General features: G+C 42.4%; 1 protein-coding gene across 11 annotated transcripts in view; it reads left to right on the plus strand.

Moving 5' to 3' along the window:
• Positions 1–12,197, plus strand: part of USP15 (ubiquitin specific peptidase 15) — a 323,996-nt gene that overhangs the window by 49,335 nt on the left and 262,464 nt on the right. For 8 of the 11 annotated variants that reach the window (XR_004540670.1, XM_033959056.1, XM_033959057.1 and 5 more), the window contains one exon: positions 8,428–8,554. The exons of 2 other annotated variants lie outside the window; for them this stretch is intronic. Coding sequence is in view for 7 of the 9 variants with exons in the window: in XM_033959056.1 (XP_033814947.1) it covers positions 8,428–8,554 (127 nt within the window). In the remaining 2 variants the exon portion in view is untranslated. Of the gene's footprint in view, positions 1–8,427; positions 8,555–12,197 lie in introns of those variants that run through there. One more of the 11 variants, XM_033959063.1, reaches the window with a different exon arrangement.

Below are 12,197 nucleotides of genomic sequence, written 5' to 3' on the forward strand. Positions count from 1 at the left end.
CGGATGCGGACTGGAATGTTCCGTCTGCGGAATCGGAAAGAAGTAGGGAGATTGTGGATGCCTTTCAAGAGGCTCTGCTCAGACAAATGGTGACGAAACCCACAAGGGAAAAAGCGATATTGGATCTGGTCCTCACAAATGGAGAGATATCTCTAATGTTCGAGTGGGTGCTCACCTGGGAAGTAGCGATCATCAAATGGTTTGGTTTGATATAACGGCTAAAGTGGAGAGCGGCCGCACGATACTTAAAGTCCTAGATTTCAAACGTATGTACTTTAATGCAATGGGAAAGTACCTGAAGAGAGAGCTGTTAGGATGGGAGGACATAAGAGAAGTGGAAAGACAGTGGTCTAAGCTGAAAGGAGCGATAAAAATGGCTACGGACCTTTATGTGAAGAAAATCAATAAAAACAAGAGAAAAAGAAAGCCGATATGGTTCTCCAACCTAGTGGCTGAGAAAATAAAGGCGAAAGAGTTGGCGTTCATGAAATATAAAAAAACCCAAGAAGAGGAGAGCAGAAAGGACTACAGGGTGAAACTGAAAGAAGCCAAGAGAGAGATACGTTTGGCGAAGGCAGAGGCGGAAGAACAAATGGCTAAAAATGTAAAAAAAGGGAGATAAAAATTTTTTCAGATATATTAGTGAAAGGAGGAAGATAAAAAATGGAATTGCTAGGCTAAAAGATGCTGAGAACAAATATGTGGAGAGTGATGAGGAGAAAGCAAATGTGCTAAACAAATACTTCTGTTCTGTGTTCACAAAAGAAAATCCTGGAGAAGGACCGAGACTGTCTGGCAAAGTTACACGAGAAAATGGAGTAGATTCTGCGCCGTTCACGGAGGAGGGTGTTTATGAGCAACTTGAAAAACTGAAAGTGGACAAAGCGATGGGACCAGACGGGATCCATCCCAGGATACTAAGGGAGCTCAGAGAGGTTCTGGCGAGTCCTATTAAAGATTTGTTCAACAAATCTCTGGAGATGGGAGTGATTCCTGGGGATTGGAGGAGAGCGGATGTGGTCCCTATTCATAAAAGTGGTCACAGGGATGAAGCAGGAAACTACAGGCCGGTGAGCCTCACTTCAGTTGTTGGAAAAATAATGGAAGTGTTGCTGAAAGAAAGGATAGTGTACTTCCTTGAATCTAATGGGTTACAGGATCCGAGGCAACATGGCTTTACAAAAGGTAAATCGTGCCAAACGAACCTGATTGAATTTTTTGATTGGGTGACCAGAGAGCTGGATCGAGGACATATGCTAGATGTAATTTACTTGGATTTCAGCAAAGCCTTTGATACAGTTCCTCATAGGAGGCTGTTGAACAAACTTGAAGGGCTGAAGTTAGGACCCAAAGTGGTGAACTGGGTCAGAAACTGGCTGTCGGACAGACGCCAGAGGGTGGTGGTTAATGGAAGTCGCTCGAAGGAAGGAAAGGTGACTAGTGGAGTCCCTCAGGGTTCGGTGCTGGGGCCAATCCTGTTCAATATGTATGTAAGTGACATTGCTGAAGGGTTAGAAGGAAAAGTGTGCCTTTTTGCAGATGATACCAAGATTTGTAACAGAGTAGACACCGAAGAGGGAGTGGAAAATATGAAAAAGGATCTGCAAAAGTTAGAGGAATGGTCTAATGCCTGGCAACTAAAATTCAATGCAAAGAAATGCAGAGTAATGCATTTGGGTATTAATAATAGGAAGGAACCGTATATGCTGGGAGGAGAGAAGCTGATATGCACGGACGGGGAGAGGGACCTTGGGATGATAGTGTCCGAAGATCTAAAGGCGAAAAAACAGTGTGACAAGGCAGTGGCTGATGCCAGAAGGATTCTGGGCTGTATAAAGAGAGGCGTAGTCAGTAGAAGGAAGAAGGTGTTGATGCCCCTGGACAGGTCATTGGTGAGGCCCCACTTGGAGTATTGTGTTCAGTTTTGGAGACCGTATCTGGCGAAAGACGTAAGAAGACTTGAGGCGGTCCAGAGGAGGGCGACGAAAATGATAGGAGGCTTGCGCCAGAAGACGTATGAGGAGAGACTGGAAGCCCTGAATATGTATACCCTAGAGGAAAGGAGAGACAGGGGAGATATGATTCAGACGTTCAAATACTTGAAGGGTATTAACGTAGAACAAAATCTTTTCCAGAGAAAGGAAAATGGTAAAACCAGAGGACATAATTTGAGGTTGAGGGGTGGTAGATTCAGGGGCGATGTTAGGAAATTCTACTTTACGGAGAGGGTGGTGGATGCCTGGAATGCGCTCCCGAGAGAGGTGGTGGAGAGTAAAACTGTGACTGAGTTCAAAGAAGCGTGAGATGAACACAGAAGATTTAGAATCAGAAAATAATATTAAAGATTGAACTAGGCCAGTTACTGGGCAGACTTGTACGGTCTGTGTCTGTGCATGGCCGTTTGGAGGAGGATGGGCAGGGGAGGGCTTCAATGGCTGGGAGGGTGTAGAATGGGCTGGAGTAAGTCTTAACAGAGATTTCGGCAGTTGGAACCCAAGCACAGTACCGGATAAAGCTTTGGATTCTCGCCCAGAAATAGCTAAGAAGAAGAAAAAAAAAAAAAAATTTAAATTGAATCAGGTTGGGCAGACTGGATGGACCATTCGGGTCTTTATCTGCCGTCATCTACTATGTTACTATGTTACTATGTTACTTCCATTGGGAGGCCATGCCACATATCCATCACCCTTTTTTATAAAGATGTATTTCCTTGGATTACTCTGAAGTCTATCCTGTTCCCCTTCATCTTATGCCCCAGTTGCAGTTCTTCCTTTCAGTCTTATTTATAAATTTATTAATTTGTTACAACTTATAACAGATTAAGGTAATACAAGCAAATATAAGGAAATAATTTGAACTGAAAATACAATATTATCAAGTCCACATTATAGAAAGATGATTTTCTCTGCCGTAGTCTCAAACTTAATACAAGAAATAAAATCCAAAATATACTAGTACACTCTAGAGTCAGGCAATTAAATTATCCATATTCATTCCATCTCAGCCTCTGCAATAGTTACAGGTAATATATCCAATTTTGGTTTATCTTGAAGAAATTTTTCTAAATGAACTGGATCAAAAAAAATATATCTAGTATTCTTATATGTCACTAAGCACTTGCATGGGAATTTAAGAAAAAATGAAGCCCCCACACCCAAGACTCTAGCCTTGAGTTGTTGGAATTGCTTCCTCCTGTGTTGCATCTGTTTAGAGACGTCTGGAAAAATGTTTATCTGTTGACCACAGAATAGAGCATTTTTATTTATAAAATATAGTTTAAGAATATCTTGTTTTTCCATTTCAGTCATAAAAGTTACCAATAATGTTGCTCTCTTGGCTATAAAATCTTTTGATGACTCTAGAAATTGAGAGATATTTAAACTATCTGGTGACACTAATTGATCTTTCTCTCCTTCATCTGAAACCTTTTTGGAACCCCGAAGTAGATAATAAAGATTATCTGGGGAAAAATTTTCTATATGAGGATAACAAAGTACATCTTTTAAATACATTTTTAGTAGTTCCAAAGGAGAAAGGTAATGAGATATAGGAAAATTCAGAAGTCTGAGGTTCTTAACTCTCATAGCATTTTCCTTTTTTTTCCATCTGCAAATGTAATAAAGTATTATCTTTAACATGAGATACAACACAAGATTGCATTACAGAAACAGATGTTTCTACTTTATCCAATTTCTTTCCCGTTATTGACAATTGAGAATCTTGCTCAGAAACTTTTTTTGTTATTTCAGAGGAAAATTGACAAAGTTGTACTACTGTGCCCTGTAATAAGTTCTCAGTTCTATTCACTGCAGTCCAGACATCTTGAAGTGTAATAGGTTTATTGCCCAACTCAGGCTTAAGAATAGGACCAGTAGGCATTGACACAGGCGATACAGTAGAAGATTGTTCCCCCTTCGGTATATTTTTTAAGTCCAACTCAGAAAGTAATAGAGAAGTTGAATTCAAACCTGACAAGGAAACGGAGTCATCCTTCTCTAGTAAGGAAATAAGAGGTTGAAGTGGAGGCGTGGGTTCATCAGATGAGAGAGAGGCAGATTGGGCATGCAAATCAGTCTTACCTTCTAAAAGAGTTCCAGGTTGTAAGGATAAGTGACGATGCATTGGTTCAATTATATTTAATGAAGAGGAAGAAATAATCTTAGCTTTTTGTTTTCCCAAAGTTTCCTCCTAACTGCTCCTCGCTCCTTCTGGCTCCAAAGGGGTGTGTCCTGCCCCTTTGGCCATGCCCCTTCGGTCTCGCGGCCTCGGGCACACGTCTGCGTTCCGCGGCTCACTCAATCTTTATCCTGAGGAGAGAGGACCTCCTCTGTCATCAAATGCCGGTAGTGGCTACAGAGGTGCCTGACTGGAGAGTGGGAACTCCGGCAGGAGACAGTCAGCCCTCTTGAACTCTGCGTCTCACTCGATCTTTATCCCGAGGAGAAGAGGACCTCCCCTCTGTCAGCAAATGCTGGTAGTGGCTGCAGGGGTGCCTGACTTTTGAGTGGGAACTCTGGCAGGAGACAGTCAGCCCTCCTTCCTTTCTGTCTTATACCCATGTTTTTGCATTTATGTCACAGAAGTATTTAAATGTCTCTCTCATATCTCTTCCATCTTCTATTCGTTGAAATTACAGAAGAGTCATTCCTTTTATAATGTGCAAAGTGCCAGGGATGAGGATGGCCTTTCCCTCTGCAACTAAAGGATCCTACTGAGGCAAAGGAGTGGGATCATGTCATCTCTGACTTGTGGGACATGGAAGTAGTTCAGCATGGCTCTGCTCCCTATTATATTTTAATTTGTATCTCGCTTAGAAATTGAATAAGCGACTCAATCAAATTTTAATAAAAACTTAAACTTGAAACTTGAAGAGTCCTTTATGGTAGTGTTGTGCAGATTGGTCATTGACATTTTGCAGCACTTAGTCTAGTTAGGAGTTGTTAAACTGTGGTCCTTAAATAGTATCCATGGAAGGGTGTCCCATTTTGGACCTAAAGGGAGTTAATGCTTGGAGACCCTGCATTCAGTCATTTCACCATGCAGGCTGGAGGAGGTTTTAACCTCCTTAGTTTTGTCTGAGGCACACTTCCACATTCCTATCAGGGATAGACACATTTGGTTCCTGTGGTTCTTTGTGCTTGGCAAACACTTTAAATTCAGGGGGCTTTTTTTCTTTTTAGGATTTTTTTTTAGCGCTCTGGTCCACCTACAAAGTCATGGTGTTGCTGGTATCATTTTTTTTTTTTTTTTTCACAGAGAGGGAACTTGGGATCACCCTTATTTGGATGATTGATTGATATAGGCTGACAGAGGAGGGTTCACTGCAGGCCACAACTAGAGTGATCAGTCTGATGGAACATCTCAGCAGGCTTGTAAATTATGCTAAGAGCCACTTAGTCTCTTTGCAGGTTCTCAAATATCTAGGAGGTCTGCTTCAACACTAGGTCTGGAATAGTTATCTTATTCAGGAGAGGGATGGGCAAGTACCTTGGGATCTTACCAGGTACTTGTGACATGGATTAGCCACTGTTGGAAACAGGATACTGAACTTTATGGACCTTTAGTCTGTCCCAGTACAGTAATTCTTATGCTGTTAAGTGGCCCAGCGCAGAGTATTTTGCATATGTCAAGTCCCAAGAGCCTAAGACTATTTACAGCTTTCAGGGTCCATGACAGCAAATTTAGAAGTGGTTGCATTGGTGAGTGCACACATGAGATCTCTTCAGTAGGCTCTCCTGTTTTGCTGTTGTCCTGAAGTATGGCTTCCACTGTCAGTTGCTCGCAGTTGGCATGGTGGAACTTCTCTCAACCTCCTCTGTTCTGCTTTATCCTGCTTTGTCTGATCAGCTCTCTGTACAACTAATCAGTTGTCTGGAGGTAAGAGCCATTTGTTTGGCTGTGATGCAGATCCTCCTCTTGCTGAAGGGGAAGGATGTTTGAATTAAGTCCAGTGATTGTATGGTGGTGGTTTATGTGAACAGGCAGGGAGGTATCAGGAGTGCAGCTGTGGCACAGTAGTTGGCTGTATGTTTGGGCAGAAGACAACCTGCCGGTACTGTCCACAGCACATATTGTGGGAATGGAAACATCCAAGTGTCTGTCTCTGGACCCTGAAGAATGTGAACTCAGCCTTTCAGTTGTTGGTGAAGTGCTATGGTATTCTGATCTGCGATCTGATGGCACCTTGTCAGAATGCTGTCTCCTTTGCTCTTCAGCTGCAGGAGGGGAAAGGGGCTAGTCAACACAGATGTATTATTGTAGCCCTGGCATTGAGAAGAACACCTGTATGTTTTCACAACTCCTGAACTGCTAGATGTTTTAGAGGATTCTGGACACTATCCTAATGGCTCTGGGATGGCCTCATCAGCCTTGATATGTGGTTCTAGTGTGCCTATTGGTGGACATGCTGTTGCAGCTGCTGAGGGGTCCAGGTCTTACGGGAAAACCCATACCCCTTCTGATTTATAGTTTGGCCTTTGAAAGAGTCCCGTTGAAGTATAGGAGCTACTCATCATCTGCCAGCCTTCAAATGAGTATCCATAAACACAGGTTCTATTCCCTTATTGTAGATCTAGCTTTCAAGAGTGTTAGTTAAGCATCTCCCTGGTAGTAGTGGCATAGCTATGGGTGGATCTGGGTGGGCTCAGGCCCACCCAAAAAAGTTCACCCTCCTACCTTTTGGATCTGGCATTTTCCCCTTCGCCTAGGCAACTTCCTCCTCCTCCAATCCACCTCAGTCTTTTTGCCAGTGCAGCAGCAATGCACAACCACTGCCTGTTCCGATCCCACAGGCTTCCCTTGGCCATGTTCTACTCTCACTATCATCACTTATTGTTTCCCCTCTGGCAGGATGCAGCAGCGGGAAATCTGTGAGGCTGGCAGAGACAGATATGCATTCCTATTGTGCTTGGGAAAAAAGTTCAGGTAGACTGTGGGGAGGGTAGCAGGGGCCAAATGCGGGATTCAGGGGCATAGAAGAAGAAGAGAGATGCAGGACAAAGAGGGGGAGTTTTGGAGGTATTTTTTCATCTTAACTGTAAGTTCACCCAAAATGATAGGTCTGGCTATGCTACTGCCTGGTGGACTGATTTGCCAGCCATCTTCATCTCCCTGCAAGGGGATCTAGATCCGGGATTGACCTTAAACTCTTCTCAAAGTTCATATTTTGCCCCTTTTGTGTTTTAGAGGAAGGGTGAAGGATATTTAATTAGCAGTGCAGGCAATATTGTGAGGATTTTGCCTGCGGTCAAGCATATCAAGTCTCAGGTTGACTTAGTAGTCAATTTTGTTAAGAAGCTTTAAAAGGTTCCCCCATTGAGCTTTTAAGATGGGCTTTGCTGAAGGATCTGTCCCTCAAGATGGTATTTCTGGTGGCAGTTTGTTAGCCAGAGAGGTCTTAGAGTTACAGGTTCTTTTGTGCAGAGATCCCCATTTGTTTTCTTGTGTGGCTTCAAGCTCCATTTGCACAGTGCATTTTTTCTTACCAAAAGTGGTGGTGTCATTCCATCTGAATAAATCTGTTTTGCTCTTGGCATGTTCCAAAAGAAGGTAGGTAGACTCCTCAAAGGTTCTCCTCAAGTTGAATATTTCATAGAATTCTGATTCTCTATCTAGAGGTTATAAGTTCCTTTTGATGTCTGATTTGTTTTATTTAGCGGATTTCAGAAGGGAAAGACAATGTTAAAGACCTCCCTGGCTTAGTAGTTTAAGGTGATAATCAAGTCTGCATACGTTAAAAACTGCAAAGTGGTATCATAAGGTCTCCAGTCATATTTGTCTAGGTCTCAGGCAACCTCTTGAGTGTAAAGTAGGCTTTTGGCAACGGAGGACATTAGTAGAACAATGATCTGGTCCTCATTCTTTTGTAAAGCACTACAATTACTGTCAGAGCCAGAGAAGATGGTTCCTTTTACAGGGTTGTTTGAGACAAAGTTTTTCGTCTTCCATCTTACACTGATAATGTTTTGATACATCCCATTAATAGTAGGAAAAAAAGAAGGTGACATTTTTTTCTTACCTGATAATTTCCTTTCTTTAAATCTTCTTTCCGTCCAAGAAGACATCAGCTTTCAGGAGATTTCTCATGCTTCTTGTACTCAGTTACTTGAATGAAATTTTTGTTTGAAGCAGAGCATCACTTTTGTGAGCTCCTATGTATGAAGTTCCACTTCTTATACCAGTGATGTCACTGGAAACTTCAGCTTCTCTGCCTCTTATCTGCTGATAGGTATACATAACCTATCAGTTTGGCATAGTCTAGCAGGATTCAAGGAAAATAAATTATCAGGTAAGAACAAAATTTCATTGTATGCTAATAAAGATGCATGTTTAAGTTTGAAAAGCCAGAGCAAGATTTGAATTTGTAATGTATCTTGGATGTAGTATGATTATGTAGAATTATTGCTCACACTGATTTGTTCTTTTCAGGTGGTTGAACAGGGTATGTTTGTAAAGCACTGCAAAGTAGAAGTATATCTTACAGAATTAAAGCTCTGTGAAAATGGGAATATGAACAATGTTGTAACACGAAGATTTAGCAAAGCTGATACAATAGGTATGAATAACATTTTAATCATCTTCATTTAAGAAATATTTTTCTTGTGAGTGTCAGTGACTGAGTTTAAGAGATGATGGATTTCTATATACCATATATACTTTAATATAAACTAAATTTTTGGGCCAAGGTCTTGGTTTATATTTGAGTCTACCCACCTTCCCTCCCAGTAGTGTCCCTTTTCCTTCTACGTCGCTACCATTGCCCCCTCCCTCCCCCCCTAACCCGACTGTTTCCCTGCCATCAGCATGCCACTCCTTCCTTCCCTCTTTCCCCAACTCGAACAGACACACCCTACCCCCTCTTGGACCCAGCAGTAGGACCCCCCCAGGCTTCCAGCTGAGAGCCTTGCGAGACTGCTGCTGGAAGTCTCGGCAGCAATTTTCACTATTGAGAGCACGAGCGCGTGAGAATTGTTTCTGCTCCAGCGTGCCACTAGACCACCAGGGAAGCACAGTAGGCCTGGGGTTCCTGCTGCTGGGTCTAGGAGGGGGGTGAGACGTGCATGTTTGTGGTGGGGGCAAGAGGGAGGGAGGAGCACGCTGACGGTTTGTTGGAGAAGGACACACTGATGGCAAGGAAATTGACAGTTTATTGGAGAAGGGCACGCTGACAGCCAGGAAACTGGTGGTACGGTGTGGGAGGGTGGTAGGAATTACTGATACCTGAGGGAATGTAAGGGGAGGAATGGTAGAATATAAACTCTTGGTTTGTATTCCAGTTACCACTTTTCCCCTAAAAAAAAGGGGTGGGGGTGTTTAAAATGGAATCTTGGTTTATGTATGGATAGGTTTATATTCAAATATATACGTTATTGGTCCTCTGTTGATCCATCTATTCTCTCATTGTGAGTGAAATCTTTGTAGGCTGTCATATTTTAATAAGCAAATGAAAACTATATCCAACGCAGAATTATAAATACCTAGGTCCCGATGCTCAAAACTTTTCCGTGCTGGTAAGACTCATTAAAGCAGTCCTTACTGGCACGGAAACTCAGCTTCTGATGCACAAAAGGGTTCTCAATGGCTGCTACCAATCCTTGTAGCAGCCACCGAGAACCCTATGCAAATGCATTACAAAGAGCTCAGTAGTATTCTAATGAGCTCTCCTTATGATGCTCTAAAGCGAATGCCCCCACCTCTTTTAAAGGGAAATTTTTCTGGCAGTTTTGGAGCTGCTGGTAGCTGTTGTGTTTGTGTTGTACTTTCACACAGCATTCACAACTGTGCCCTCTCCTCCCCCAAAAAAGATTGCAGCCGCCCTTCTCTCCCTCTGCCCAGTTGATGGCTCCAGATCTGCAATCAGCTGAGATCCGGCAGAGGGGATAGTGGCGTCTACCAACTCAGCTGATTTGTGACTTCCCCTGCTGACTCAGAGCCATGATCAGCTGATCGGAGCTTCCCCTACCAACTCTACAGCTGCGATCAGCTGATAAGGGCTTCCCCTGCTGGCTCTTGCACCGGAGCCAGCAGAGGAAACCCCAGTGGGCAGCTCCAGAGCCAGCGAGGGAAACCCTGATCAGCTGATCATGGCTAGCCAGTAGGAGGAGCCCCGGTCTGCTGAGCTGGCAGCTGCTGCTCTCCCCTCTCCCAGCTCTTAGCTGATCGCGGCTTTGGAGCTACCATCAGCTGGGCAGAGGGGGAGAATTGCAGCTGCAGGCAGTAGGATGAACTGTGCCTAGCGATTGCTTTTCTGAGCAGGGGCCGGGCACAGTTCCTCCCCTCCTTTTATGGGGCTATTCCGCACAAATAGCATACATATGATTTGTATTCTATTTGTGTGTGCATAGCTCTGTAAAAGAAAATCGCTCCCAACCCGGTACTTTTTACTCCTTCTCTCTCCCAAAGGGGCTAAATACAAATGCACATTCGACTCGCTCTTAACTTACCTTGGCACCAAGACCTGGAACAACCTCCCGCCTGACATCAGCATGGAAACATTCTATGTAAAGATTCTGAAAAAAAATTAAAAACTCTCCTCAACTCTCCATAGATAACTGAATTGAAATACTTAATGTCACTAAATCCCATACTCAACTCAAATGTTATACCAGAGCAATCATAGAACCTCCACTCTCTCTCCCCATTACTCTGTTCATAACTCAGCCTTCCTCAAACTGCTATAATGTATTATACTCATACATTCTCCAATTCCTTACATTGTAAGTTGCTTTGAATCTGTTTAGGCTTAGCGCAACTCAGAAATACTAGAGTGTGGCACAGTGGTTAGAGCTACAGCCTCAGCACCCTGAGGTTGTGGGTTCAAACCCATGCAGCTCCTTGTGACCCTGGGCAAGTCACTTAATCTCCTCATTGCCCCAGGTACATTAGATAGATTGTGAGCCTGCCGAGACAGACAGGTAAACTATTCTGAGCTTTCCTTGGAGAACAGTATAGTAAATTGAATAAATAAATCAAAATCGATTAGATTTTACCAGGTTGGCTGAGCGTTGTGCATCTGGCCCCTAATGTCTATATAATCTTTAAATGGAAAAAAAGAGAGTATCATATTTTAGACTGATGAATAGAAGTTCAAACTTAATTACATTGCAGAATAGTGGGTATTTCCCTATACTCAAAGAGCTTATGATTTAATTTTGTTTCCCAAGGCAACTGAAATTTCTCTACTTCTTAGCCTTTACATCTTCTTAGGTAGTCCTGTGAAAACTTAAGGATTGGATAAGAAATGTTTCTGTAGCTGTATGTGAGTAAATGGTTTTGTTATTGTAGCTATTTGCCATTTTTTATTCTATTAATAACATGAAACTGTGTCATACAGTTATTAGCTTGGAAAAAAAGATTGTATAGGAGTATATAGCTTTGTGCAAAGGTTACGCAGTCCTTATTCAAATTTTGTGTTTCAGTGAATACCTAAGTGAACTGAAGCTGACACAACCTCTGAATGGTGCAAAGTTAAATGCAACATCTTCATAATGACTATGGAAGGTGCAACAGTTTGGGTACCCTTTCTGTTGATTAATTGCTATTGTTTTTAAATAGTTGTTAAAGCCCAGAAAGTTTAGTTAAGGCCGAGACCTCTCTTGCTTCTCCTTCCCTACCCTTCCAACACTATCTGCAGTGAATTTATTTTTATTTTTTGAAGGGAATAGGAGGAGAGGAGGGACGGGAAATTCCGTAGATCTTTTAGAAACTGATTATGTCCCAAAGATCAATCAGAGATTTGCAAATTATGTTCATCTACCAGCAGGTGGACAAAGAGAGAAAAGAGCTCTGCTGTAAAAGATACTGGAGCCAATGCTTAAAGCTTACTGGGCTTGTAGCGTTCCATTTTGATTGGTTTTAGCCAGTTTTCCACAGATGTTGTTGTGGGCCTAATGCTCAAAGGGTTTTGGTGCTGTTTTTTACCGTTCATGAAAGCAGCGGCTAAAAACTAGATGTAGATATATTAAAACAAACTCATTAAGCTGTTCTGAGCTCCCCTGGGAGAACAGTATAGAAAATTGAATGAATGAGTGAATGAATAAATAAATTAGTATTAAAATGAGTATTTGGTGCGATGCACAGACGAGAGCGCCTACCTGCATCATTCAAAAATTTTTGGAAGGGCTGAGGTGGCATTATATAAGAGAGAATAGCTTGGTCTGCATTTTTTTAAATAATATCTTCATTTTCATATGGTTGTA

The sequence above is a fragment of the Geotrypetes seraphini genome, chromosome 9 (genome assembly GCF_902459505.1).
Source record: "Geotrypetes seraphini chromosome 9, aGeoSer1.1, whole genome shotgun sequence".
Classification (NCBI taxonomy): domain Eukaryota; kingdom Metazoa; phylum Chordata; class Amphibia; order Gymnophiona; family Dermophiidae; genus Geotrypetes; species Geotrypetes seraphini.